Raw genomic sequence first — 26537 nt, 5'->3', positions numbered from 1 at the left:
TCTTTCTGTTAAGAAGCTTTCAAAATTGCTTCATTGTAGTAATCTGCTCAGTCATCACTAAAATATGACAACTATAACCAGGTCAACTTCGTTGAAATGAGAACTGGATTTCCTCGAGAGTTCGCCCTTTAGTTTCAGGAACCCATACCGCAACAAATACGAATGTAAAAGCAGCAACAAGAGCATAAATCCAAAAAGTCCCTGCAACAAAATACATACACCCGATCTTCTAGTTTAGTTTGTTTAGTTTGGTTTCAGAAAACAAATACAAATGTAAAAGCAGCAACAAGAGCGTAAATCCAAAAAGTCCCTGCAACAAAATACATACACCAGACGTTATAGTTTAGTTTGCAACAAAATATATACACCAGACCTTATAGTTTAGTTTGGTTTCAGGAAAAAATTTGGAGATATTTCTGTATTCAAGCTTCTGTGATCCATTAATTCAATGAATTAAGCAAAGTTTTTGGGTAGAAATCACATAAGAGAAATTCTTATGTGATTTCTACCAAAAGACTTTGCTAAATTTGGAGATATTCTTTATAAATGATTACTTTTGATAAATCCTCACCAAAAAATATCTAGAAGTATAGAAATTAATCATAATATTAACAAAAGTTTTGAGTAAAACATAAATAATCTCTATCATAATATAGCATTCATAATTTTCTCAAATATTGGCTTTAAACACCTATTTCCCATTCATAAAAGAAGGAAGATTAGCTAACCATTTATACTCATTACATTTGATTCATATTTGTTTCTAATCCAACCAACTTCCTGAAATAATTACACGAGATAGATAAAACCAAAAGTCTGCAATAGATCTTAACAATGAAAGCAGCTTTGAAAGCAATCAATTTACCTGCAGAGCTCCATTCTAGAAGTAAATTAATTGTCATGGTCACTAAAAAAGAAGTCAACCAGTTTGTCAAAGTTGCAATACTACCACCAACGCCCTTTACATTAACAGGAAGGATCTGCAGTGAAGGAGCCAAAGAATTAGCTGCAAGTCGTAATAGACATTCCTAGTGCTGAGAGAGTTTCGTAACACACCACAACCTGATATTTGTGCATACACATTTAGCTTGAACTTACAGAGGAAAAATTACCTCTGACATTATAATCCATGGAATAGCTCCTATACCAAGAGAGAAGGAAATTATGTAAACCTGCAATAAACCAAGGCCTTCAGCTCCGAAGGAATTTGGACAAAGGAAATATGCCACTGGTTGCTAACATAAAACTAATTTTGACTCTTACCAAAACACCAGTTAAGGCCAAAACACTATAGCCTGTTTCATCAGAAGCTCCTGACACGAGTCTGAAAGGTACATTGATACAATAGAAGTCATATTAAGCTTCCAATTTCCAATGTTACTTTCACATGGTTCAGAACGATTAAATTTCAGTCTTAAGCTTCCTTCTCCTCTTTGATCTCAATATTCAAAACACTCCTTTAAATTTGTCTCCCCTGAACAAAACTCAAGGACTAGTGCATGACAAATAACTGGGACATATTACCTCCAAGAAGAATGCAAGACCGACAAGAAAAAGGCGTACAGCCATTCCCCCAGATGAGATCTGTTGAATTTAAACCATCTCACTGTAAGTTTCTCCAAATTAATTCATGTTACTCGTACACAAAATTTCTTGGTGGCCATAAAAGTACACATCCTTTGCAGCAGCAGGCAACTTACCATGAGGGGGAGACGTCTTCCAGCTTTGTCCATCAACCATGGAGTGAAAGCAGTCATGACAACCTGTATAACAGCCATCAGGATAGAACCTAAAGGATTATCGTTAAAAACTTTGATGAGAAACAGAAAAATGAATATTTGAAACCATACAAGCAACAAATTACTAAACAAGTCAAACACCTGAATAGCACCGAGTCCTAGAGTTGCAACTTTGCTTGATGAAACTCCTGTGAGATAGACAAATGTTGAAATCAATACCCATTGTAAGAGGATATTTATGTTCCATATTTCTTGTGTATAAATACAGACATCACAAAGCTACAGTCCCTACTATTATCAAGACCATCATTTTGAAAATTCATCTCAACTTCCATACATTGGCAACGGCAATTTAAAGGTACTATATCTATGTGCAGAAATCTCAACGAATCTGTTATCTTAAAGTTCAGAGCACTGAAATTTGCTAAGATTGTTAAGAAAATTTCGAATTTTGGTATCATTATATGTTTTATGAAAAAAATTGGTTACTCCAGTATATTAACTTTATATTCTATAGATTGGAGCACATCTTCTGTTTGCATTGGCAACCCCTTTAGAATTTTTTTTATTTTTTTAGTTATATCCAACTTGCAAATATTAGGCCCTAAAATATTCCTTGATAATCGGACTAGAAAAGGTAAAATAAGGGTCATCTAACTGATTGGTCTATAAAAGATTATAGGTGCATTCATCTAACTGATTGGTCAATAAAGCTCATACAGGTATCAGTGAGCACTCACCAGCAGACTTGAAAATGTATGTGCTATAGAACATAATTCCATTAATTCCACTGAACTGCTGCAATAGAAGCAAACCAATGCCAATCTGCAGAAATTATTGTCTGAAATGGTCAAAAGCAATCCCAAATTGTCGATTCACATTGTTCTTAGCAATAGACTATCAAGGTACTTATGTAGTTAAACAAAGAAAAAAGCATGTAGCATGCTTTGCTTTTATACTACCAGGGGGGAACCCAAAACTTACAGTCAAAGGGAGTGCATATCTTTTCTGAAGAAGGTCAGAGGCTTTGACACCTCTTTGCTTATAGTTTGTCTTCACTGCAATCTGTATTAAAGCATTATTTGTTTTAGTTGCAACATAGCCCCCTTATAGAGATGAATTGCCAATCCCCTATTGCAATGTAAGCTTGATATGCAGTGGTAAGTTTAAAAGAGGTAAAATGACAAACTAAAGGTATAAAACTGAAAGGCTTCTCTAGGATTGCACTGAAAAGAAGTGTAAAATTTTTATTAGTAATATTAAAGATTGACCAAGGGCACAAAAACCCAGAAAAGTTGCTGACCAGAAGAAACAAATGGCCATGGCATTAGAATATTCCCAAATGAGCATTAATACAGAATCAGATTATTACTACAAGAAAGAAACAAAAGGATGTCAAAGCTTAAGAACCAAAGGCTCCCTACCTTAATTTCAGATTCTTCAACTGAAACATCAGCATCGGGGCCACGCAGAGCACATAATGAAGATTCAAAATCTGATTCCTTGCCTATTTTAGCCTGCTCCCAGCATGAAAATATGTTAGATAAGAATTTCCTTCTACAGAACATGGCACATGATATCTCTCTAAACTTATATACTTCAAACCATTTATTAAGAGAATTTAGGCTTTCCAAAAGTTCACCAGCCATCTTGGAGATTCTGGGATGAAGAAGAGACCAATAATCAACAGAGCACAGAGTTGCCAAACTGTGAGACGACAATGTTTTTGGTGGGAGCAGTTAGTTTAATCAGGGAGGGCATGAAAACTGAAATCTGCAATGCATTTGACGTAATCCACCAAACTCTGGGCCTCGACAACGGAATTGGCGTTAAGGGCTCGGCGGAGCCGCTGAGAGCAAAGTTGTTTGCGGATACGGAATGGAAAAACAAAACCCTCAGATTTGAGGGAATCCAAAATTCCGCTCAGGCCCGCAGATCTTTGCACTTGGACAGAAAATTGAAGCGGTCTATCCGCACTGAATTGGGATTTTCAAACTGAGCAGGCAGCCAGGAAATTTGTCTACAGATAACTATAGAAAATTCAGAAGAGGCCAAGGAAATCGAAACTCCAGCGAAGCCATCACTACTGTCAGCATGAGATAAACAGGGAGTTCAACCAACGCTGATTAAAATTCCAACTATAATGATCTGATCCAACGGCACAATCTCTTTTAATCGTCTAACACATCAGATCAATGGTCGAAAATAGGACACGGTGGCATATAAGGGAGTTCTTCCCAGAGGAAAACGCCTTACGCGTAACGAAACTCCACCGAAGCCATCACTACTCTCTGTGAAGGGTTTCGAGCAGGTAATCTCTCCAGCATGAGATAAACAGGGAGTTCAACCAACGCTGATTAAAATTCCAACTATAATGATCTCATCCGACGGCACAATCTCTTTTAATCGTCTAACACATCAAATCAATGGTCGAAAATAGGACACTGTGGCATATAAGGGAGTTCTTCCCAGAGGAAAACGCCTTACGGCGTAATTAATTACTTTCTCAATGTCATAAGATCTCAATTAATAGCCCAATCATATCACTTATATTGATTGATTTTTGGTGGGGATTGTAACCACTTTATATATAAAATGTGGAGCTTTAAATGAGAGTGTCTTCTTTAAATTAAAAAATGTTTGGATTTGAAGAAATCCTCTTGGCTCTTGCTAGATCTAAGGTTTAAATTATAATTATAATGATAGTAAAAATTATTTAAATTATTAGAGATAAAATGTTTTGTAATTTTGTTTTTAAATTTGTTTACCAAAAATCATTTTTAAGAAAAATGATTTTAGTAAATGTTTTAGCTATTTTTTAACTTATTTGAAGTATTTCTACATTCACTTAAAATACCTTAAATATTTTAAAATAATACTTTTCATTTAAGAGTTTAATAAATATTTTTTAATAATTAATAATATAAATAATTTATATAATTTTAAACTATAGTTGTGATTTTTTTAATTATAAAGTAAGTACTTTCTCAATGTCATAAGATCTCAATTAATAGCCGAAGCATATCACTTATATTGATTGATTTTTGGTGGGAGTATAACCACTTTATATATAAAATGTGGAGCTTTAAATGCTCAGTGTCTTTTTTAAAAAAATTAAGTACTTTCTCAATGTGATAAGATCTCAATTAATAGCCCAAGCATATCACTTATATTGATTGATTTTTGGTGGGGAGTGTAACCACTTTATATATAAAATGTGGAGCTTTAAATGCGAGTGTCTTCTTTAAAAAATGTTTGGATTTGAAGAAATCCTCTTGGCTCTTGCTAGATCTAAGGTTAAATTATAATTATAATGATAGTAAAAATTATTTAAATTATTAGACAATAAAATGTTTTGTAATTTTGTTTTTAAATTTGTTTACCAAAAATCATTTTTAAGAAAAATGATTTTAGTAAATGTTTTAGCTATTTTTTAACTTATTTGAAGTATTTCTACATTCACTTAAAATACCTTAAATATTTTAAAATAATACTTTTCATTTAAGAATTTAATAAATATTTTTTAATAATTAATAATATAAATAATTTATATAATTTTAAACTATAGTTGTGATTTTTTTAATTATAAATTAAGTACTTTCTCAATGTCATAAGATCTCAATTAATAGCCGAAGCATATCACTTATATTGATTGATTTTTGGTGGGAGTATAACCACTTTATATATAAAATGTGGAGCTTTAAATGTTGAGTGTCTTTTTTAAAACAATGTTTGAATTTGAAGAAATCCTCTTGGCTCTTGCTAGATCTAAGGTTAAATTATAATTATAATGATAGTAAAAATTATTTAAATTATTAGAGAATAAAATGTTTTGTAATTTTGTTTTTAAATTTGTTTATCAAAAATCATTTTTAGGAAAAATGATTTTAGTAAATGTTTTCGCTATTTTTAAAACTTATTTGAAGTATTTTTACATTCACTTAAAATACCTTAAATATTTTAAAATAATACTTTTCATTTAGGAATTTAATAAATATTTTTTAATAATTAATAATATAAATAATTTATATAATTTTAAACTATAGTTGTGATTTTTTTTAATTATAAATTAAGTACTTTCTCAATGTCATAATATCTCAATTAAGAGCTTAAGCATATCACTTACATCAATTGATTTTGGGTGGAGAGGGTAATCACTTCATATATAAATGTGAAGTGTCTTTTTTAAAAAATGTTTGAATTTGAAGAAATTCTCTTAGCACTTGCTACCACTTTTCTTGAGATCCTCTTGAGTTTTGGCCTCAATTTCCAACCTTAAAGAAGCAAGATGAATTTTAGTGGAATCAACATCAATTTGTTGAATCCTACAATAGACTTCAAGTTCATAATCCCAATTATCCAATTCCTCAACATCTACTTCCCAATTGAACATAGGAAATTCATTTTTTGTATTAATCTTTCAAAAAATATTTTTACAATGTCCCATTGGATTTCTTGGAGGAGTATGTGAAGGGGTTGAAGTAGAAGAAGATGAGGGTGAATATGGAGGTGAAGAAAAAGGTGGAGGTGGAGGTGGTGGTTTGTCACCATTTCCACCATTACCTTTTAGAGGATTTGGGATCTCTCCTTGAAACCTTGTGTTTCTCTATTCAGATAGAACTTTCACCATTTCAGACATTTCAAAGAAATATTTTATGAAAGTTCTTTCATCCTCATACATTCCCTCATGACCTTTTTCATGTGCCATGACTGGTGAAGCTTGAGGTATGTGTGGCTTCCTTGAGCCCACTTGAGGATTTGGCTCTACAAGCACTCCTTCTCCTCTTTTCAGATTCAACCTTCTAAGCATTAGAAAACACTTGCAAACAAAATCAAACCTTCAAAATAACCTTGAGCTCTGTCACCAAACTTATGTGTATTACAAAATTCAAGGTTTATGGAAAATTTGAAAGTAAGTTTTTATGTCTTTTAGGAAATGGATCAATTTGAAAAAGTATATAAATTTATGGTTTTTAAACTTAATTTATATCATAAAAACATAGAAAAATATACCATACACAATAACACAAGACAACAAATTGATAAAGGAGTTCACCCCTCCGGGGCTAGATCTCTTGGTCCAACTTCAAATGTTGGGCCTCTTTCATTAAGCGCCCAAATATGTGATTTCATGATTTACAATTCTCATAACATAAAAATAATGTATCCAATGGCTCTAGGACACCCAAAACCCCCAAGTTTGGCTTTTGTTGAGCTCAATTTGGCCAAAAATTGAGAAAGTTATGATCTAAATAAGTTTGGTTGCTAACTTGTCTACAAACTACCTCCTTTGTTTAAGTGTTCTACAAATTCTTTAGTTCAGGAGGCCGTCAAGTGCCATTTTGACCCTGGGATGGAAATATTCCATCGTTTTGAGTGCAATTTGTTAGACCATTTAAATGCAAAATGATCACTATGGTGCCACATGGGGTCATTCCCCCAAGGGCTAGGGCTAACTTCCTCACCCTGTTATCTTCGGCCCCAACTTATCAGGTCACGGTTTTTCCGACACATGTAACTTGGGGTTTTCTCCCATTTTTCCACACCAGATTTCTTTGCAACTTATCTACTTCCATGCCCACAGTCTCATGCTTTTCCATGTGCCTTGGGATCGGGCAAAATCCAAGCCCCCCCCCCTCGACATACTCCAGCTCCCGATAGGCTTGGTCCTGTGGCGAGATATGTGATCACATATTAGGGCCTACCACTAGCCCCCTTCCTGTTACCAACTATAGCACTTAACTCCATATTTATTTTCGTTATATGCTAGGTGTTGTGACCTTGAGTCAGGGCTAAGACTCGAGCCCTTGGTTGCTTCACCATGGGTTCTATGGTGTGCACTGACCCGGGACTAGGGGCTTAGCCCCAACACCATTACCCAAATGGATTCCTCTGAAATTTTAAATATAGATTTACCACTAGGGTTAATAAGAACCACCAACAACACATTGGTAAAGTGCTACATTGTCTATCCTAAGGCCACCGGTTCAAACCCGGTGGAGGTTAGCTTGGCCCTTAACAAATTTTGCACTGTTTTGGGACGTCACATTATTATAGACATATTTGGGAACTGCAACCCCAATCACATATGTCCATAAACCAAGGTCTTCTAAGTCCCTAAAAATGTTGCTTCATACCCTAAAGGAACAAGGTTAGCTGATTACATCAACTCCCAGAAGTTCTCCATGAAAAACTGCTCAGAACTGGTCAAAACTGGACCATACAGACTGCTCAGTGCTAAAGATGTGATGCATCTCACCTTCCACATGCAAAAAGTGCGATGCATATTGGAAAGCCCTTCTGTAGGGTGCGATGAGCGAGAGTAGACAAATGACAGAGATAGTTTACAAGGTGGATGATCATGGAATCTTCCAGAAACTTCTCCTGTGACACTTGCCTCTCTGAATTCGCCTAGGCATGGGTAAGAGATCATGAAATATCCAAGTAGAATTGATAACTATAAGAGAAATGACACTAATCACAATCCCAGAAGTTGACTCAACCACCTGCAAACATTTATACAGGATCCCTCATCCTAGAGATCCAAAGGCTAGAATCTTGTATTTTGTAAGGAAGTGTCATTGGTTCCTTTGTGGATCACCATAGTATTGGGTGATCTAAGCTTTTCATGAGGTGAAGAAGGGCTTTCATGCTAGGAGGATGATGCTGAGTCAGATCAATGGGTTGTAATCGTCTCTTCTAATCTTTCTATCAATAAAGCTATTTGAGTTTTCCTCCACATTCTTGTATGTTTGAGTCAATATATGCATTTGTGTGGTCAATATATATCAGGTCCTATATTGTTTATGATTGTAGATCTCTGTGCTTTGATGGTATTATGCTGCTTTGACTTTACAGGTGCACTTTGAAGCAGGACAAGCAAGGAAGGAGCAGCAAAGACCTGTCAGAGGTGAGAGGAAACAAGCAAGGAGCCAAGTGAAAGACTGAGGTTGGTACTCTCTGCTTCTCTCTCATCTACTTCTCATAAAGGAAATCGCAAGTAACTTTAGTTTGTTTGTTTCTAAGATAGCTACTCGTCTTAGTGGGACTAGAAGCTCTGAATGGACACTAGATTTCCTGATAACAAAATGGTGACTCCGCTGGGGAGCGAATAGCTTGTTGCTTGTTTATATTTGTTTGCTTTATAAACTAACAGACGGAGCCTGAAGTCAAGCCAGCTAGCCTTCGAACTGCTTTTGCTGTGCAACTGCAAAGTAGATCAATGTTGTTTCAGTCCATCTCCGGGATTTGTTTATAAACTGAACAATTGATTTGCAAACATCCTAATTGCCTTGGTGTTTGCTCAAGTAACCTCATTAGATCAACCCCTATGATTTGTATTTATTGAATATCATTAGCTCAGACTAAATCCCTGAACTAAGCTACAAACTGTGACCAAAAACCAAGTTAAAGTCTAGTCCTTGGACCATCAGACTGTCTCCTTCAGGCAATCTTGATGCATCGCACCTCCCGTGTGTAGTAGGTGAGATGCATCCCTGTTTCCCTGTGTTACAGGTGTGATGATCAGATAAGACTGTTTCTGCACCTCCAGATTTTGGTTTTTCTTCATTCTCTTCAGCTTTATTCAGGAGTTTTTCTATCTGTGATCAGTATACCACTATTGAAACTCCCTTCCTTTGCATTATTCAGCCTCCATTGTACAAATAATTGTGAATGTTTTTATGTATTTTTCGCCATTTACAGTTCTCATTTGCGAAAAGGTAGATTAATCGAACTGTCATCTTTTGATTTGGAAGTGTCGGAAGTGTCGTTTTCAGTCAAAGAAAAGAATCCCACTCTTCTTGATGGTTGATTACACTGTTACTCTTGTATTTGATTTGAACTAATAGTATTTCAAGTGTCAAAAGAAGTTTCCAATTCAAAATCGCAAAGTGTCGTCCTTGTCTTCCTTTCGTATTTTGAAAAGAAAATTGTTAGTATTGTCAATTTGAAAGAAAAGATAGTTCAGATTTGTACTTTGCATTTTTTTTGTCATTCACACATTAAGAAAGCGGAAAACAAATACATGCATGTGCATTTGCATTTAGACTACTTGTTGATTTTGATTTAAGATAGTGCACCTAGTGTGTGCTCTCTGCTCTTTGTTGAAAGAATCTCACTTCTCTTTCTTTAGTAGCTAGGATTTTGATTGCCAAAAGAAGAGTAAACGACTATTTATCATCTTAGATTGCATTTTTAGGAATTGTATATCTACATCACGTGGTGAACCTTAAAGGCAAACTTCTTAAGAAAGATCAACTGTAAAATAAATTCAATGAACATAAAAACGCTTTGGAACCTAACGCACAACATTTAGAAGTCTAGGCTAGAGACGTATTCTAGCGTTGTAAAGCCTGGTAACTATCGCTTTCATCATAGGTTGGGTGATTCCTTCTCTTTGAGACGACAAGTGCTAGTACGGACTTGTGCTCCCACGTACCGTCGAGTGTATATTGGGAGACCACAATAGGCTATATCCTTTATTCTTAGGAAGCCATATCTACTGCCCTATCTATCACAATGCACTTAACACAGCATTCGGGAAGATTGACTGCCATACCATAAAAATTATTCTACAGTTTTGCGATTGGTTTGGTAATCCCTCTGTCTAGATTTCTAGAGTAGTCTCTTTCGTTCCTTTTCAGACTTCTTAAAGGAAAAGGTCCATATGAGCACTTGTCACTTCAGGCTCATTAAAAATCGAAGGCAAGTAGAGTCATCTTTAGCTTTTTCTCGACTCTTAAAAATTGAAAAAGCAAGTTGTGTCAAAGCGTCTAAAATTCATTTAATTCGGAATCACATTTTCCCTTTATTTTGAGTTGATCAAGTAATCTGCAATCGTGGAAGAAAGTCAATTGAAACCCCATCGTTCGCGGAGACTAATGAGTCAACCGTCTTTGACTCTAGAAACAAAACTATTCTGGACCAAACGAACTCATTTAACTGGATCAAAGTCCCCTGGTTTGCTTGGAACTAGTGTTCCAACATCCTCAGAGACTCTAGTTACTCCAACCATTTTGGTATCCCTGCCTCTATAGAAGAAGTTCCGCAGTCATAAGAGGACATTAGAACTGATCCTAGTGTAATGGTAAACACTTCTATTTCTGAACGGGCTCCACCTACAGCTGATTCAAAAGGTGTTATCCCTCCAACATCTGTCGCTGCAGATTCTATACCTTCTTCGGCACCAAAAATATTTTATGTACCTGATGGTCTACCTCTCCCACCTGGATTGATTGCTATAGAGGAGATTGTGGAGGATCTTCCATCTATTACTCCATTGCATTTTGGAGCTGGGATCGCCCTATATCCTTCTTCGTGAGAAGTTAGTCTCCCTTCATCGCAAGTTCTTGTAGAATCGCTAGGAAATATTTTGGATAGACTCGATATGTCTGAACAACCGTTGACATCCAGGACTGTCTCATCTGACACAGCAGTAGCAGAACCTCCTGTTGCTACATCAACAATGTTCGCTGGTGTAACATCTGTCCCAACTAGCTCTCAACCGCTAGATGGAGTCCACCGAGGGACTGTTTCGACAGTATGGTCTGTTCCCGTTTGCTCATCCGGCATAATATCTAGAATCTCTTATGTTGAGTCTCAGCAAATTGATCCTTCACAACAGTATCAATTTGGGCAGTCCAGTCTCCAGAGGCCAATGTTACCTTTGAACACTAGATTTCTGCTATATGGGGGGAAATATGCCCTTTCATTGTTCCCTCCGGGAGAACAACCATATGAGAGTTCACAACAGAATTCGGGTCATGCAGGAATTACATCCAATGGTTGGGTGACAATACTGCCTCAAAAACCAAGAGTTGTATACTCAATGCAACCAAGTCTACCTATGTCGAATATCCGCACTACACCGACTATTGTGACGATGTCGCAAGTACAAGCGTTGCCTGTTATATGCCAACCTCAAGTTTCTCAGGTCGTAATACAACAACCTCTTGTCTCCATGACACAACCACAATCACCGATTAGTGGCTCCTTAACCAGAGCAACCCAGGCTCAAACGGGTACTATTACCCCTCATCTTGGTCAGACAGCTAGTATTGGACAACAGTAAGTGGCTTCACAACCATGGGTGGTACAATATCAACAACTGCAATTCCAACAAGCTTACCGAGGACCTCAGCAACAAAGATTTGCGGGTAATGGGTAGCCATATATTCAAAACGGTCAACATCAATCATATCGTAATGGTTATGCCCATCAACCTTACCAAAGTTACCAGCATCAAATACATTATGCTGGTATGGAAAGACCCACTGCTCAAGAGATCCCATCTTATCCTGGGTATGCTTTGCCGAACCTGAATCAACAATTTCCCTTCGTGGTGACTTTAGAGTTACTAGATCTAAATCGGCTAACAAATGATCTAATTGCTTATGCCCCTTGGTGGCTCATGATTCCTCATAAAATTCCATCATATATTCCTAAATTAAATGGAAATCCAGGTGAAGACCCATCAAATCATGTGATGACCTTTCATTTGTGGTGTTCATCCAACACTCTCAATGATGATTTGATTAGGCTTCACCTCTTTTAGAGAATGTTAACTGGTCTAGCAGCAAAATGGTACATCGAATTACCTAAAGCTTCATTTGATAACTTCAGCACCCTTGCCAACACCTTTTTAACCCATTTTAGTTACCAATTAGGAATGAAATAGGAATGGAGCTTCTTACCAATTTCAAGCGGACGACAGCCACTCACATATCTGATCATATTCATGAGTGGCGACGTCGTTGTAGAATGGTAAAAACATATGTTCCTAATCAGCTGCTAGCTAAATGGTTTATAAAGTCATTGTTACCTTCTATTACAGAAGATGTGGCAAAGGGAGGGGTTGTCACTGAAGAGCAAGTCATTGCTCATGCGCAATATCTAGACTTGATCTATACTTAGTATGGCACGCTCTACGACAAAATCCCTAATGCTCCTAGACCAGTGTTTTCCGTTCCTCCTCCTCCTAAATCAAACAATGACTCTCATGCCGGTGATGGCGTGATAGGCACAACTAGCAAGAAAACCATAAAGGCTACATCAAAGAAAGCCTGTATGGTTTCTAGTGAAAATGCAAATGAGGAACTTCTCGCCTCGGAGGTTAATTCCATAACCAACAAAGGCAAAGAACTGAAGCAACCAGGAGGCAAGAAGAAAAAGAAAGGAAAAAAGAAGAAGCAGGATGAGTTGTCTCCTAAAAAATCTTCTGCAAACCCTTATGGGCAAAGGAAACCCCCTTCAGGGTGTCAGATATGTGATGAGGATCATTGGACGAGAGATTGTCCACATAAAGTGAAAGTTAAGAAACTCTTTAAGAGTTCAAAAACCTCAGCAGTATTGACTGATCCGTTTCCAAACCCAGGGACCAATCTGGTTGCTAGTGACAATGCTTCCCCATCCCAAGTGCTTATGTTGTCCATTTCAAAACAGAAAAATGATGCTTTGATATCAACAAGGAATAAAGATTATAGGAATCCACAGCTATCGAACAACAAGGCTACTGATCAACCTAGTAGTTCGACAACAACTTCGACCAAATTTGTGCCACCCATCATTCTTGAGCTAACGATAAAGTTGCCAAAGGGAGTAGTACACAAATCGACATTTAATCCTCGTGCCAGAGTAGCACAGAATTATAATATAGTGGAGGACCTGGCCCAATCGCCGTCTGCTATGTTGAAACTTGAGGTACTACAAAATTTCCCCTCCCAGAAGCAGGCTCTATTATCAGCAATAAGTGGGATTGACCCAGTGGATTCCAATCTTGTGGCCTTTAATCATAAATGATATGACCCTTAGTTACCAGCTCAGCTGACTTTCCTCATTCAAGTGAAAGCCCTCAACAAAACTATTCATCGAACAATTATTGATGAGGGGGCATCTACATGTATTATGTTAATGAGTTGCTGGAAAACTTCAGGCTCACCACCCTTGTCACGATCGTCAACGACGTTAAGAGAATTTTATGGATGAACATACACCCCATACAGGATTTTAAGTAACTTGCAAATTGAACTGGGGGGAAAAAAAATATAAATTGATGTTGAAGTTATTGATGGAAACCTCAATTACAACATCCTATTGGGAAGACCCTGGATTTATGCTATGGATGCTATTGTGTCGACATACTTCAAAAAGATTGCATTTCCTTTTCAAGGAGGGATTACAATCATCGACCAACAAACATTTCTCCCCAACAGTTCACAAGTTACAGGAAGCATTCCGATGATCCACGGAAGCTCTCAGTTGCTCCAAAATATGAGAGTAGGCCTACTAAAAGACCCTACATTGATGGGTACTTTTGCCCTACCACCTCCAAACAATCTGGCGAAAGTGGCCATGGTAGGAACCTGCAATATGGTATCTTCTATTTAGAAGATTTCCGAACATGATGTTAGCATGGATCATCACCAGGTATTGCCTCCAAGCCCAATATAAATATTGTAGCAATCAATGTTTTCGGCATGGGAGGCAAATCCAAATCAATGTTCATCGAGTGTTTGGATAGATAGGTCTAAGGAATATGGTACCTCTTCAGATCGCTAGTCGCATGTACATTCTACAGACGAAGGAATTGTTCAATCAATGATGATAGAGGGGGCACCATGGGAAGATTACCACCATCGTTTTCATCTTCCAGATTACAAAGAAGATTGTTCCAGCCACCTTAATCATCCTTCAATTTTTGATTTCCTAAAATATTGTAAATACGGTGGCTTCTGAGCAAAACCTGTCCAATATTGAAGAAACTATTGCCATAAATATCTCGATGAAACTAGATGTTGTAGAGAATATCCATGTCGGCAAATCTTGTTCTTCTTCAAAACTGGAAGTACATTACACTCCCTTTCGCAAGTTCAGAGATGTCTTTGCATGGTCATATGAAGAAATTCCAGGCATTGACTCGAGCATAGTTGAACACGAAATTAGGATGTATCCATATGTCAAACTAGTATGACAATAACTTTGGTAGGTGCACTCGAAGAAAGCTGCTGCCATCAAGGCAGAAGTTGAAAAACTTCTTCATGCTGGTTTCATTTACCTAGTTCCTCTAACTGATTGGGTATCGAACATTGTTCCTATGATAAAAAAGCAAGGAATGACTAGAGTGTGCGTCGATTATAGGGATGTAAATCAAGCTTGTCCAAAGTACAACTACCCTACACCCTCTATCGACCAGATAATTGATGAATGCGCCAGATGCAAAATATTTTCGTCTATGAATGGATTTTCCAGGTACAATCAAATAAATATCCTCCCACAGGACTAGTCAAAGACTGCATTTATTTGTTCATGGGGCACATTCGCATATCGCAAGCTACCTTTTGGTTTAAATAACGCAGGGGCAACCTTTTTAAGGGCAATGAATTATGCCTTCAATGACATCAAGAACACCATTCAACCATACCTCGACGATCTTCTGACTCATTCGCGAAAGGGAACTGATCATCCGCGGCATTTGAGAGCAATATTTCTACGTTGCCGACACTACAAGATACGACTCAATCTGCACAAGTGTGTGTTTTGTGTCGGTTCTAGTCACTTACCTGGCTTTGTAGTCTCAAAAGATGAGATTCGCCTCGACCCGTGTAAGCTTCAGGAAATCATCGATCTGCCTCCACCTTCAAATTTGCTTCAGATTCAAAAACTCCAAGGGAAAGCAAACTTTCTAAGGAGGTTCACTCCAAATTACGCTAAAGTTGCTAATATTTATATGCATCTGTTGAAAAAAGAAGTACCCTTCAATTGGGATCAGGTTGCACAAGCTTCCTTTGATGCTCTAAAGGAATCCATAATAAAAGCATCATTAATGTATGCTCCTGATTATCAAAAAGACTTTAACCTGTATCTGGTTGCGGCAGATATGACCATCGCAATGGTTTTAGTTCAAGAAGACAATGGAATCGAACATCCTGTCTATTATTTACATCGAAACTTAAATGATACGGAAAGAAAATACTCCTATGCTGAAAAGCTAGCTCTCGCAGCTGTTTAAGCGATACATAGATTTCGACACTATGTCCTCTTCCGAAAAACTACCATTTTGTCAAATTGTAAACCCATGACTTACATCTTGTTGCGACACTTGCTTGGGGGCAAATATTCGAAATGAATAGCAATTTTGCAAGAGTTTGATCTAGAATTCGTAAAATCGAAATCAAAGAAATCGCTGGTTTTTGCGGAGTTACTATGTGACTTCCCGTCATCGTCCAACGATTCAACATCCAAAGCAACAATCATGGATGAATCTTTGTTTCTGATATCTTCAAGCGATCTGTGGTATGGAGATATAATCATCTATCTCCAAACCCAAACATATAGGTCTAACACCTCTTGCTCAGAACAACGATGTACTCGATACCAACCAAAAGACTACATGATCATCGGTGATACACTTTACCTTTGTGGTATCGATACAATTCTGTGAAGGTGCCTCACTCATGAGGAGGCCGAAAAAGTCTTGAATGATTGTCATTCAGGCGCTTGTAGGGGGCATCAATCTGGTTATGCTACGACACAAAAGATTTTACAAGTAGGATACTTCTGGCCAACAATGTTTAAGGATTGCATAACTACAGTCAGAAGTTACCATGCTTGTCAAATCTTCGACCACAAAACCAGAATACCGCCCACACCTCTGTAGCCAGTAGTTGCTATTGGGCGATTCACAAAATGGGTCATAGATTTCATGACATGTAACCCCACCTCAGCCAGGGGGCATGGGTATATCATAGTCACATGACTATTTTATGAAATGGGCCAAGGAGATGCCTACATTAAACAACAACGGCGAGACCACTGCTCTTTTCTTTTTCAATCATGTAGTCTCCAGATTCAGTGTTCCACAAGCCATAGTCACAAATCATGGATCAGTGGAATCTTGTATTTTTTAAGTAAGTGTTGTTGGTTTCTTTGTGGAGCATCATAGTTTTGGCTGATCTAAGCTTTTCATGAGGTGAAGAAGGGATTTCATGCTGGTAGGATGATGCTGGATTAGATCAATGGGTTGTAATCCTCTCTTCTAATGTTTTTATCAATAAAGCTATTTGAGCTTTCCTCCACATTCTTGTATGTTTGCGTTGATATGCATTTGTGTGGTTAATATATATCTGGTCCTATATTGTTTATGATTATAGATCTCTGTGCTTTGATGGTATTATGCTACTTTGACTTTATAGGTGCTTTTTGAAACAGGACAAGCAAGGAAGGAGTGGCAAAGACCTGTCAGAGGGGAGAGGAAACAAGCAGGGAGCCAAGTTGGTACTGTCTACTTCTCTCTCATCTACTTCTCATAAAGGAAATCACAAGTAATTTTAGCTTGTTTGTTTCTAAGATAGCTACCCGTCTTGGTGGGACTAGCAGCTCTAAATGGCCGAGGCGATGCCTACATTAAACAACAGCGGCAAGATGGCTACTCTTTTCTTTTTCAATCATGTAGTCTCCAGATTCGGTGTTCCACAAGCTATAGTCACAGATCATCGATCGCATTTCTGCAATCACATGATGGTCGAGTTGGTTTCAAAATTAGCACTGTCTCACGATAGCTCCACTCTGTATTATCCGCAAGCTAACGGGCAAGTTGAGGCAATCAACAAAGTCCTAAAATGCATGCTTCAAAGGATGATTGGAGTCCATAAATGGAGTTGGCACCTAATCCTATACTTAGTCTTGTGGGCATACCAAACATCGGTAAGGAATGTGACTGGGATTACACCCTTTCAGTTGGTGTATGTCTTGGAAGCGATCTTACCAGTTTAGTGCAAAATCTCGTCCCTCAAGCTCGCACTCGACCTTCTCCCTGCAACTTCAAAAGAGGAGGCTCGTTTCTTGGAATTAATCCAACTGGATGAAACCCGTCATCATGCTGCCTTGGCTAACGAAGCACATAAGAAACGAGTCAAGTCGTAGTTTGACAAGAATGTCAAACCCTGTGTCTTCTTAAAAGGTGACCTGGTCTTACATTATGACCAGGAATCCAAAAAATTGGGAGCAGGTAAGTTCCAGTCTTTGTGGATGGGCCCCTATATTGTTAAGTGCGTATTAGCAAAAGGAGCCTACAAGCTAGTAGATTATGATGGAATTCCACTGTCACAACCTCGAAACGAGTTGTACCTTAAGCATTACTACGCTTGACTCAGTGTAGTAACCTCTTCATATGCTTTTGTTACATTTTTGTTTTCTCTAAGAGCAAGCGTTTTGGTTAGGTAATCCAGTTTTACATTTGTTGTAGATGTCGAACCTATTGGAATCATTTGTTGGATATCGACGGAGCGAGTCGTAGTTCGCGGAACCTATCTTTTGCGGCCTGGGCCATCTTTGACCCAAGCGACGAGTTAGTGAGTTTCAGAGGGGAATGTATTGGTCAATCAACGAACAACATCGCTGAATACAATGCGGTGACAGAGCTCATCTCTGATGTCGTCGCGCATGGCATACGCTGACTTTTCATCAGGCTAGACTCACAACTCGTCATTCTACAACTTACCGAAATCTATTCCGTGTGGAATCCAGCTATCTATCATATGTTCCTAAGGGTCAAGATTTTGCAAAGACAGTCCGATTCTATTCAATATCAACACATTTCCAAAAACTTAAACACATTAACAGATTCATTAGCAAATTATGTGTTAGATAGACATTTGCAACATTTATAAAAGAAAAGCATTTCATCAATATTTCCATCAGGATCATATAACCTAACCAAAATAAAGCTCTGAAAATAAAAAATATATATAATTGTTTATGGTTTATGCATAGTGTTCTGTGTCCAAGACAAAATCGGTCATACGACCCAAAAACTCAAAATGCTAAGGGGCACCCTAGTCTAATGGTGCTGGTGATAACAAGTCACCGCCTGTGCAATCATGCGTAAAAGCCTAGTCCATCGACTTGGCATGCGAGTGCTATGTCGCTGTAATATCAGAGGCATCTCGTAGGTCCTCACATCTAGGATACCAAGGGTGATACCCTCGATCTGATCCTGCAACACTGCAACAGTCTTGGCCACATCCAGGTCATGAAGGATAGCCAACCCTATAGCCTCTCCTGCTGGAACAGTAGCTACTACCCTCGGGCGCACTGTTGGTCGCACTGGTCCAATATCTACACGAACACATGAGTTTTGATTAGTCTTGATAAACATTTAAAAAACACAAGAACATTATAAAAGCAACAAACAGAGACATGGTCAAAGACTTTTACCTATGACACCCCACTACTCGCCAGCTAGCAGGGCTAAATCTGGGTCACCCCGGAAATCCATCCCAGCATATGGATACTTGGCATAAACCATCTGCTGATAGTTGAACCACTCGAAAAAGGCATCAGAGAATGAAACCTGTGATTGACCAGCATGTCTGGCCATAAGGTCAACCCATATCTGCATCCGTGGCTCAATCGGTGGTGGTAGACTGAGTGAAATGTACTGTCGCTACATCAGTGGGGTCTTCTCCAAGGCAAAAGCGGTCAGAATACAACCATAGACAAAATTCTTGGATCTTCCCTTTTTCACATTGGTAAGTTGTTCTTTTATCACCGGAAGTACAACATCACACTAGTTGAATACCTTTGGTTCAAGGCATTCCAAGGCATACTGCATATAGGACATGTTGGCCAAGTGAAGAACCACGCTGCCAGCTAATCTAGCAAAGGTAAATAAAATAGTCCTCAAGGATCGGTCAGTGATATCTCTAATACTGATCTCACCATCCCTGCTCAACTAAGATCCATCTCTACAATATCAACAAATATAATCTCTCACGGATTCGCCCCCATGGGCAGAACTTGATAGTGAGAGAGGGGCGGCATGCCTTGATAAACCGGAATAATGTCACTGTTCCCTTGTTGATATTAGGTTGATAAAATGGAGTCCACCAACCAAGGATTTCCCCTTGGAGGAAATCCTAGTCATTTCTCCTCTTGGGGAGATGTTTGTGCACCTCATATGGCCACATTGTCCCTTCCAGGACTGACGATTGGCCTACCAGTATGGCTCTTCTCGACCTCTGTCGTTCAAAGGACTATGATTCCTGAGAAATCAGGTTAAGAACCATATGATACTAAAGTTACCCCCCAACCTTCTACTTCGTTTGTTTCTCCCTCTCCTCCTTCCTCTTCGCTTGGTAAAGTTGGTAAAACTAAAAACCAAGTAACTGAGAAGAAGGAGAAAGGGAAGGAGAAGAAGCAGAAGGAGCCAACGGCCAAAAGGGGCAACCTTACATCGTCTAGTGAAAATCCACACACTGCACCATCCAGACCTAAATCTCCATGTGTCATTTGCAAAGGGGACCACTATCATCAACATTGTCCTTTCATCCCACGGATCTTAAGGGACTGGTCTCCCCGCTTGCACAATCTGGTGTCCTCAACCTCTGACAATCATGTTGAAAGTACACTGTTAACTAGTGAAAACAAAGTCATTGGACAGAGAGGAAGATCTAAAATTCCCTGTAGGCTGTGTGAAGGCAAACATGCCATCCACCATTGTCCCTTCCTAGATGAAGCTAAAAGAGTCTTGGATAACCCTCCTGCTTCACCACTACGGCTTCCCCTGGATACAAGAAACTCTTGCCGAGTCCATCGCTAGTTGAAAATATGGCTGACACACCTTTGTGGTCGGTCGAAGCATCTATCATTGAAGGTGAACCCTCTGAGTCCACACCGAACCAAAGTCAACAGGTTGAGACGACAATCGACCCAGTCTTTTCTTTGGAAGATCCACCTTCAGATGATACAATCACCAGAGAGAATGAGAAGAACATCGTTCAAATTCTCTTCGTAAACATAGATTCTAATGAACATGGGGGCAATCTACCCATTCCTTTACCGCAGGAAGGAAGTTCGTTAGAGTCATATCTGGTCGTTTATTCAGTCCCACCTCCAAGCAACCTAGTCGTTTCCTTCGACTGGAATCTACTAGGCACACCCCGTCTACCGTCTAATGTACCATTTTGAATTATTGTACAAGCTTATAGAATGGTCATGGTTGGTACCATCATATATGAAGGGGCTTCTGTGAGTATCCATTCCTCAACTGCTTGAAAAGCACTTGGTTCGCCATCGCTTCTGCCTGAGATGCGAAATCTGACAGGCTTCAACAAAGGAACCAGGCGACCGTTAGGGATCCTTCCAAGTTTGCCTATAACTTTGAGAAGGAAAACCATCTATCTAAACATAATGGTAGTCCAAGGACCTTTATATTACAATCTACTCCTTGGGCGTGACTACATTTATAGCATGGGATCCATCATCTCCTCACTCTTTCGAGTAATGTGTTTTCCTCATGAAGGCAGAGTGGTCCAGCTCATAGACCAACTTTCATTCCCCGGTTCACACATAGCTAATAGTCAAATACCGCCCCTAATTGGTCATTTTGCATAAGGAATGTCTCATCAATCTCCAGTCCATCCACTTGATGAGCGCGAGTGATTCAGTGAATGTGACTGAAACCCAGGGGCATGCACCCCATTCTTCTTCGACAGGAAAACTTCAGGTATAGGGTAGGTTTCCGTAGAGGATATATGACTAGTCTGACACACCCATCCGTTTAGGAAAATGGGATTAGACTCGAATAAGATACCTCTGTTAGAAGGTAGGCCTTTCCTGATAGAACAAATGTTTTGTGTACAAATTGGAGGGTAACCTGGAAACTCTATTTCGCTATACCTATGGGCATGCAAAGCTTTTCGCATTAAACTGAAAAGCGACCATTTATTTTCTTAGTTTGTAGGTTCTTAACCCTGTAAACTCATAGGATTCATCGTTCCTAGCTTACATCAAGAAAGGATTCGGAGAAAAGTTTCGAATGGTGCAAGCTCCCTAAAAATTGAACCTATCGATGAGACATCCTTATTATACGAATGGCACAAGCAGTTTACGCAAAGTTCAAGCTCGTTAAAAATTAAACCTAGCAATGAGCATATGTTTCACCAGAGTTTAAGCTCATTAAAAAATGAACCCACCTCCGGTAAATAACCATTGTGAACGCATTATCATCAGCTTTTGAGCCTTGGTCGTGTTCTTACCATCAACTCCACTCTGTTTTAGCTGATCATACGCCTCCATTTGATTGATTACCCCTTTTGAGGAACAACTGCGACGAGTGATTCTGTTAGCCATCTTCTTTACAATGCTGTGATTGGAAAGTTCCAAACCTTACCTAGAACCAGTGGCTACCCGAAAATATCACTCGTTCCTCAAAAAACGAGTCTACTTTAAGCTTTTTTCATCTAACTCGTAAAATATAAAAAGATTGTTGAGCAATTGGCCTCTCCAGCTCGTTAAAATGATCGAAAGTGTTATCCCTCCTCTATATTTTAATCTTTTTGGACCTGAGGGATCATTACACAAAAAGATCAAGCGCTTGTCTTGTTTGGCTCGTTAAAACTACTGAAAAGTCATCCCTTTCATATTATCTTACACTTGTTCATACTTAAGGGATTACATGAAGAAAAAGGAATCCTAGAGTTTTCTTTCCGTCCCTTTTCAGACTCTCTAAAATTGAAAAAGGACTGAGTTATCTTTGTTGTTAAACTCGTTAAAACCAATAGTGACAAACTTGTCCATGCAGACAAGAATGAGGTCCATTGTTGCTAGGCTCATTAAAACATAGTGACGGGTTTGCCCGAAGGGAAAATTATAGAACAAGAATATGTTATCCTCCTCAAGCTTGACAAAAATAAAGAGGTATTGGTCAGCAATGACTGGGGAAAAATTGGGAAGAAAACTTGAAGAAACTTTATTGGTAGCAAGTCGCTCTTGAACATGACACTTTCACTCCATCACCATGATTGAGTAAGGTTGGGTTATTCCGTTCACTAGTCATATTACCATTGGTCCACCGTACCATCCATTTTGGGGTTAATGCTACCAATCCATTTCAGTGTCACCGATATGTCCAAGAGAAGTCGCTCAGAGAATTCACCAACCCAGCTTGTGTCTCATCCGCTGCAATACCTTCACCCTTCATTCTTTCATGACCGCCACCCTGAACCCTGTATCATCAGATCATTTTCACCTCCACAAAATAATTTGCTCCGTTTCATGTCGTAGATATGGGATTCATTAATGCCCTCCTACAACGGGTCACTTCTTGTCGACATCAGCTCATTATCCAATAAGTCGACCTAGGAACAACCCTTTCAGTACTTTGAATCTTGAATGCCTCAATGGAAAGTTTCTCACTTCCGACGACAGGTTTACATCAATGGCCTTCGACCGAAAGATTTTGTGTGGTGTTCGATGCCAAATCCCATTTTCACACCACATGAATTGTACTGTCATACCTTGAGGGTCATCATCATTATCGGTGATTCCTCTCATGCCTATCAACATCTTACATCATTGGCTGGTAATCAGGCGATGTCTTTCCATGTTCGACTCCAAAACATCTTTTCACATGGATCGACTTGTACTTCGGGCGAATATTGAATGAGTTTTGAAGACCCCTGATCTAGTTTCATACATCTAAGCTGCGATATATTCATGGAAATAAATACATCAAATGTACATCATTGTTGCACAGATAATTATCCAAGCCAAAGGATGATGGCTCTACCAAAATCATTAGTCTGCCACACAGACAGTTGTCTGTCCTATGTACATGAAAATGAATTTGTAAAGCTAAGCATGGGAATGCCTGCCTAAGCTAGATCATGAAAATATTATGAAGATAATGTATTTTATTGTATCTTATTACAGGTCGCCTTCTAGTTCAAAAAACCTTGGATCCTCATGATAAAGCATTTCACCCGACATCAAAAAGATTTATGACCTCATGCTTTAGGGGGAAACTGTTATAGACATATTTGGCCACTGCAACCCCAATCACATATGTCCATAAACCAAGGGCTTCTAAGTCCCTAAAAGTGTTTCTTCATACCCTAAAGGAACAAGGTCAGTTGGTTACATCATCTCCCAGAAGTTCTCCATGAAAAAATGCTTAGAACTGGTCAAAACTGGACCATACAGTCTACTCAGTGATAAAGGTGCGATGCATCTCACCTGCCACATGCAAAAAGTGTGATGCATATTGGAAAGCCCTTCTGTAGGGTGTGATGAGCGAGAGTAGACAAATGGCAGAGACAGTTTGCAAGGTGGATGATCATGGAATCTTCCAGAAACTTCTCTTGTGACACTTGCCTCTCTGAATTCGCCCAGGGATGAGTAAGAGATCATGAAATCTCCAAGTGAAATTTAGAACTATAAGAGAAATGGCACTAATCACAATCCCAGAAGCTGACTCACCCTCCTGCAAACATCTATATATGGATCCCTCATCCCAGAGATCCAGAGGCTAGAATCTTGTATTTTGTAAGGAAGTGTTGTTGGTTTCTTTGTGGAACATCATAGTGTTGGGTGATCTAAGCTTTTCATGAGGTGAAGAAGGGCTTTCATGCTAGGAGGATGACAGTGGGTTAGATCAATGGGTTGTAATCCTCTCTTCTAATCTTTCTATCAATAAAGCTATTTGAGTTTTCATCCACATTCTTGTATGTTTGAGTCAATATGTTATCACAAAATCAGGTACTAAGGGCTGCAAGTTAGCAAGACTTTGTGCAACTATTTCAAACCAGGCTTTAGACTAAGGCTTAGCCTCCTTAGTCAGAGAAGGCTCTCTCACAGATTATGAATATTGACTAATGACAAGGAAAGATGGCTAACTCTTTAAAAAACACATGAAAAATAAGCTGGCTGGACAAATATCAAATTGATTCCCATTGGGCTTATGGAGTCACTAAAATCTCAGTAAACAATGGCACTATCCTTTCATAGAAATCAGGGCTCTTTACATCTAATGTTCAAACATAACTTACATAAAACACAGTTTGCCAAGGCATACAGGAAGTCAGAGCATGACACATGAGTTCTGAGTGATTATGCAGTAACAAAGCTGTAAAAGAACACTAAAGTGAATAAACCATCATACATTTGAACCATTAGATCTATTGAGAATCCTGAGAAGAAACAACAGTCATTTGCATTACTAAAATCTGCTTTACATAAACCAAAATAGTCTTGTCTTTTATCAAAACATCCAACCCCAATTACATCCGAGTCTGATCTATATATAGGAATACATTCCTAACCATCTTGAGCCTCCTCCTCCAGCATGAGGGGAGCTCGAAGACTGCTATTAACTACTCCTATCTACTGTTTAACTAATTCATTAAATACATAAGTGCTGAACTGACTATAGTGTTTAAGAGTCCTAAACCAACTACAACTCTAACTCTATCTTCTTCATAAATTGCTTCCTCCTTGCAGCTTTGACACCTGGCTTTCTCTTCGCTTGGCTGAGATGGAATGAAATGAGCAATTAATGTCCCATGTTGGCTTTGAACACCGAAGGCTTTGATCTGTTCTGTGTTGGCTGAGAATAACCCTAAATTTTCGGTTCTGGTCCCCCATCACCGAGTATGCAGCAGTAGTTACCTTAAGCCTTTAATAACCCAAGAATATAGGATATTATCATGTTACTGATATGCTTACTGACATGCTGGAAGCTTCTTTGATGGACAGGTGTGCCAACCGAAACTTTTCATATGCAGCTCCCTCCAAACCCTAATCACCGAGATTAAAGTGGCTTTATGACCAAAAATTCCAAACTTAGGTTAAAATCTTTCACCTTTTGTTAAAGGTACACATGGCGTATGTTGAATGGCTGTAGCAGCTTTCTTTGATCCCTTTCATATCTCTGAGGTGTTTCCTTTGCAAACTTTTTGATTCTGCCATCAAACTGTTATATGCGTTTCAAAACAACACCTACAGTTTCGCAGTTTCGTAGCGCGCTACGAAACTGCGAAACTGTTTTAAACAATTTCAAAAACACAGTTTTCATCAATAAATTTGACTTTCTTCAAGTAACAAGGAAGAAGAGATGTATGCCAATTATTGGTAATGAAGACAAAATCCTCCCCATAAGGTCCACTAAAGTGTTCACTGCTTGAGAGATTCAGAATCCTTGGAGCTTCAATAGCTGCCTCCATTCAGTGCCATCATTCTGGCTCAAAGCATAGCAAAATATCTCAACATGCTAACGCTTTTCCATTTTCATGTCCTGTCCCTGAAATTGAATTGATGAAAAAAAATTGGGCCCATAAGTGATCATAGCTTGCTGAATGGCAGAACATATTTCTTCTGCAAGTAGCTCCTGATCAATATTAGTTTCATTTGCTGGAGTTTCTTGATCAATATTCCGCTGTTCATTTGCAATAGGTTGTTCAATGCTACACTTTGATTTTGATATCTGATAAAATTTCAATTCTTCCCCAGAGGGATTTGGCAACAGTGGTGGATACAAAGCATAACAGTCACCAATGGAAGCATCCCAATCAACGTCGTTTGCCAAAGTCAAAACAAAACGGGGAAGACGGTCCATGTCAGGAGTATATTGGTCGAGCACTAGTGGGAGGCTATGTAGGTTTCCTTGCTTATCAATTCTAATATCAAAATATTCCGCTAACATTTCAGCCTTCTTTTTCTTGCATTACTGATATAATGGTAAGTGAAGATGACATGAAATATAAGCTTCTGTTCTAGCTGAAAAATAGGTCTTGGGACAGAGCTTATAACTTCTCGCAGAAAACGTATTTGGAAAAACTGAAGGATTTTTTTGTGAAAAAATCCGTACTTAACAAAAACCTCTTTTGGTTTTTTAAAACACTACTCCAGCTGCCCAGAATCTGTCTTTGAAGAAGATGTCTAAAACAGGAAATTAAAAACTGCACCTACAGCAGTTTCGTAGCGCAACTTTAGTCACTCGTTTCTCCCAGATCATAATCAATT

At 38.6% G+C, this 26537-nt stretch overlaps 1 protein-coding gene across 1 annotated transcript; it reads right to left on the bottom strand.

Annotated features, from left to right (window-relative positions):
* On the bottom strand, positions 1-26130 carry LOC149212202 (sugar transporter ERD6-like 6). The gene is made up of 12 exons (XM_089388590.1): positions 25791-26130; positions 3382-3446; positions 3164-3256; positions 2724-2804; positions 2480-2564; positions 1881-1927; positions 1701-1763; positions 1512-1584; positions 1264-1313; positions 1113-1172; positions 866-980; positions 1-201 (listed from the first exon to the last, which is right to left on the bottom strand). Exons 1-12 carry the CDS (start codon positions 26128-26130, stop codon positions 83-85), a joined length of 1191 nt encoding a protein of 396 aa, XP_089244716.1. The 3' UTR covers positions 1-82.
* Between the last annotated feature and the right edge of the window lie 407 nt (positions 26131-26537).

This window comes from Pinus tabuliformis, chromosome 1_1 (assembly GCF_031772625.1).
Source record: "Pinus tabuliformis cultivar Carrire ecotype Pingquan chromosome 1_1, CPIR1, whole genome shotgun sequence".
NCBI lineage: Eukaryota > Viridiplantae > Streptophyta > Pinopsida > Pinales > Pinaceae > Pinus > Pinus tabuliformis.
This window is presented reverse-complemented; position numbering and strand designations above follow the sequence as displayed.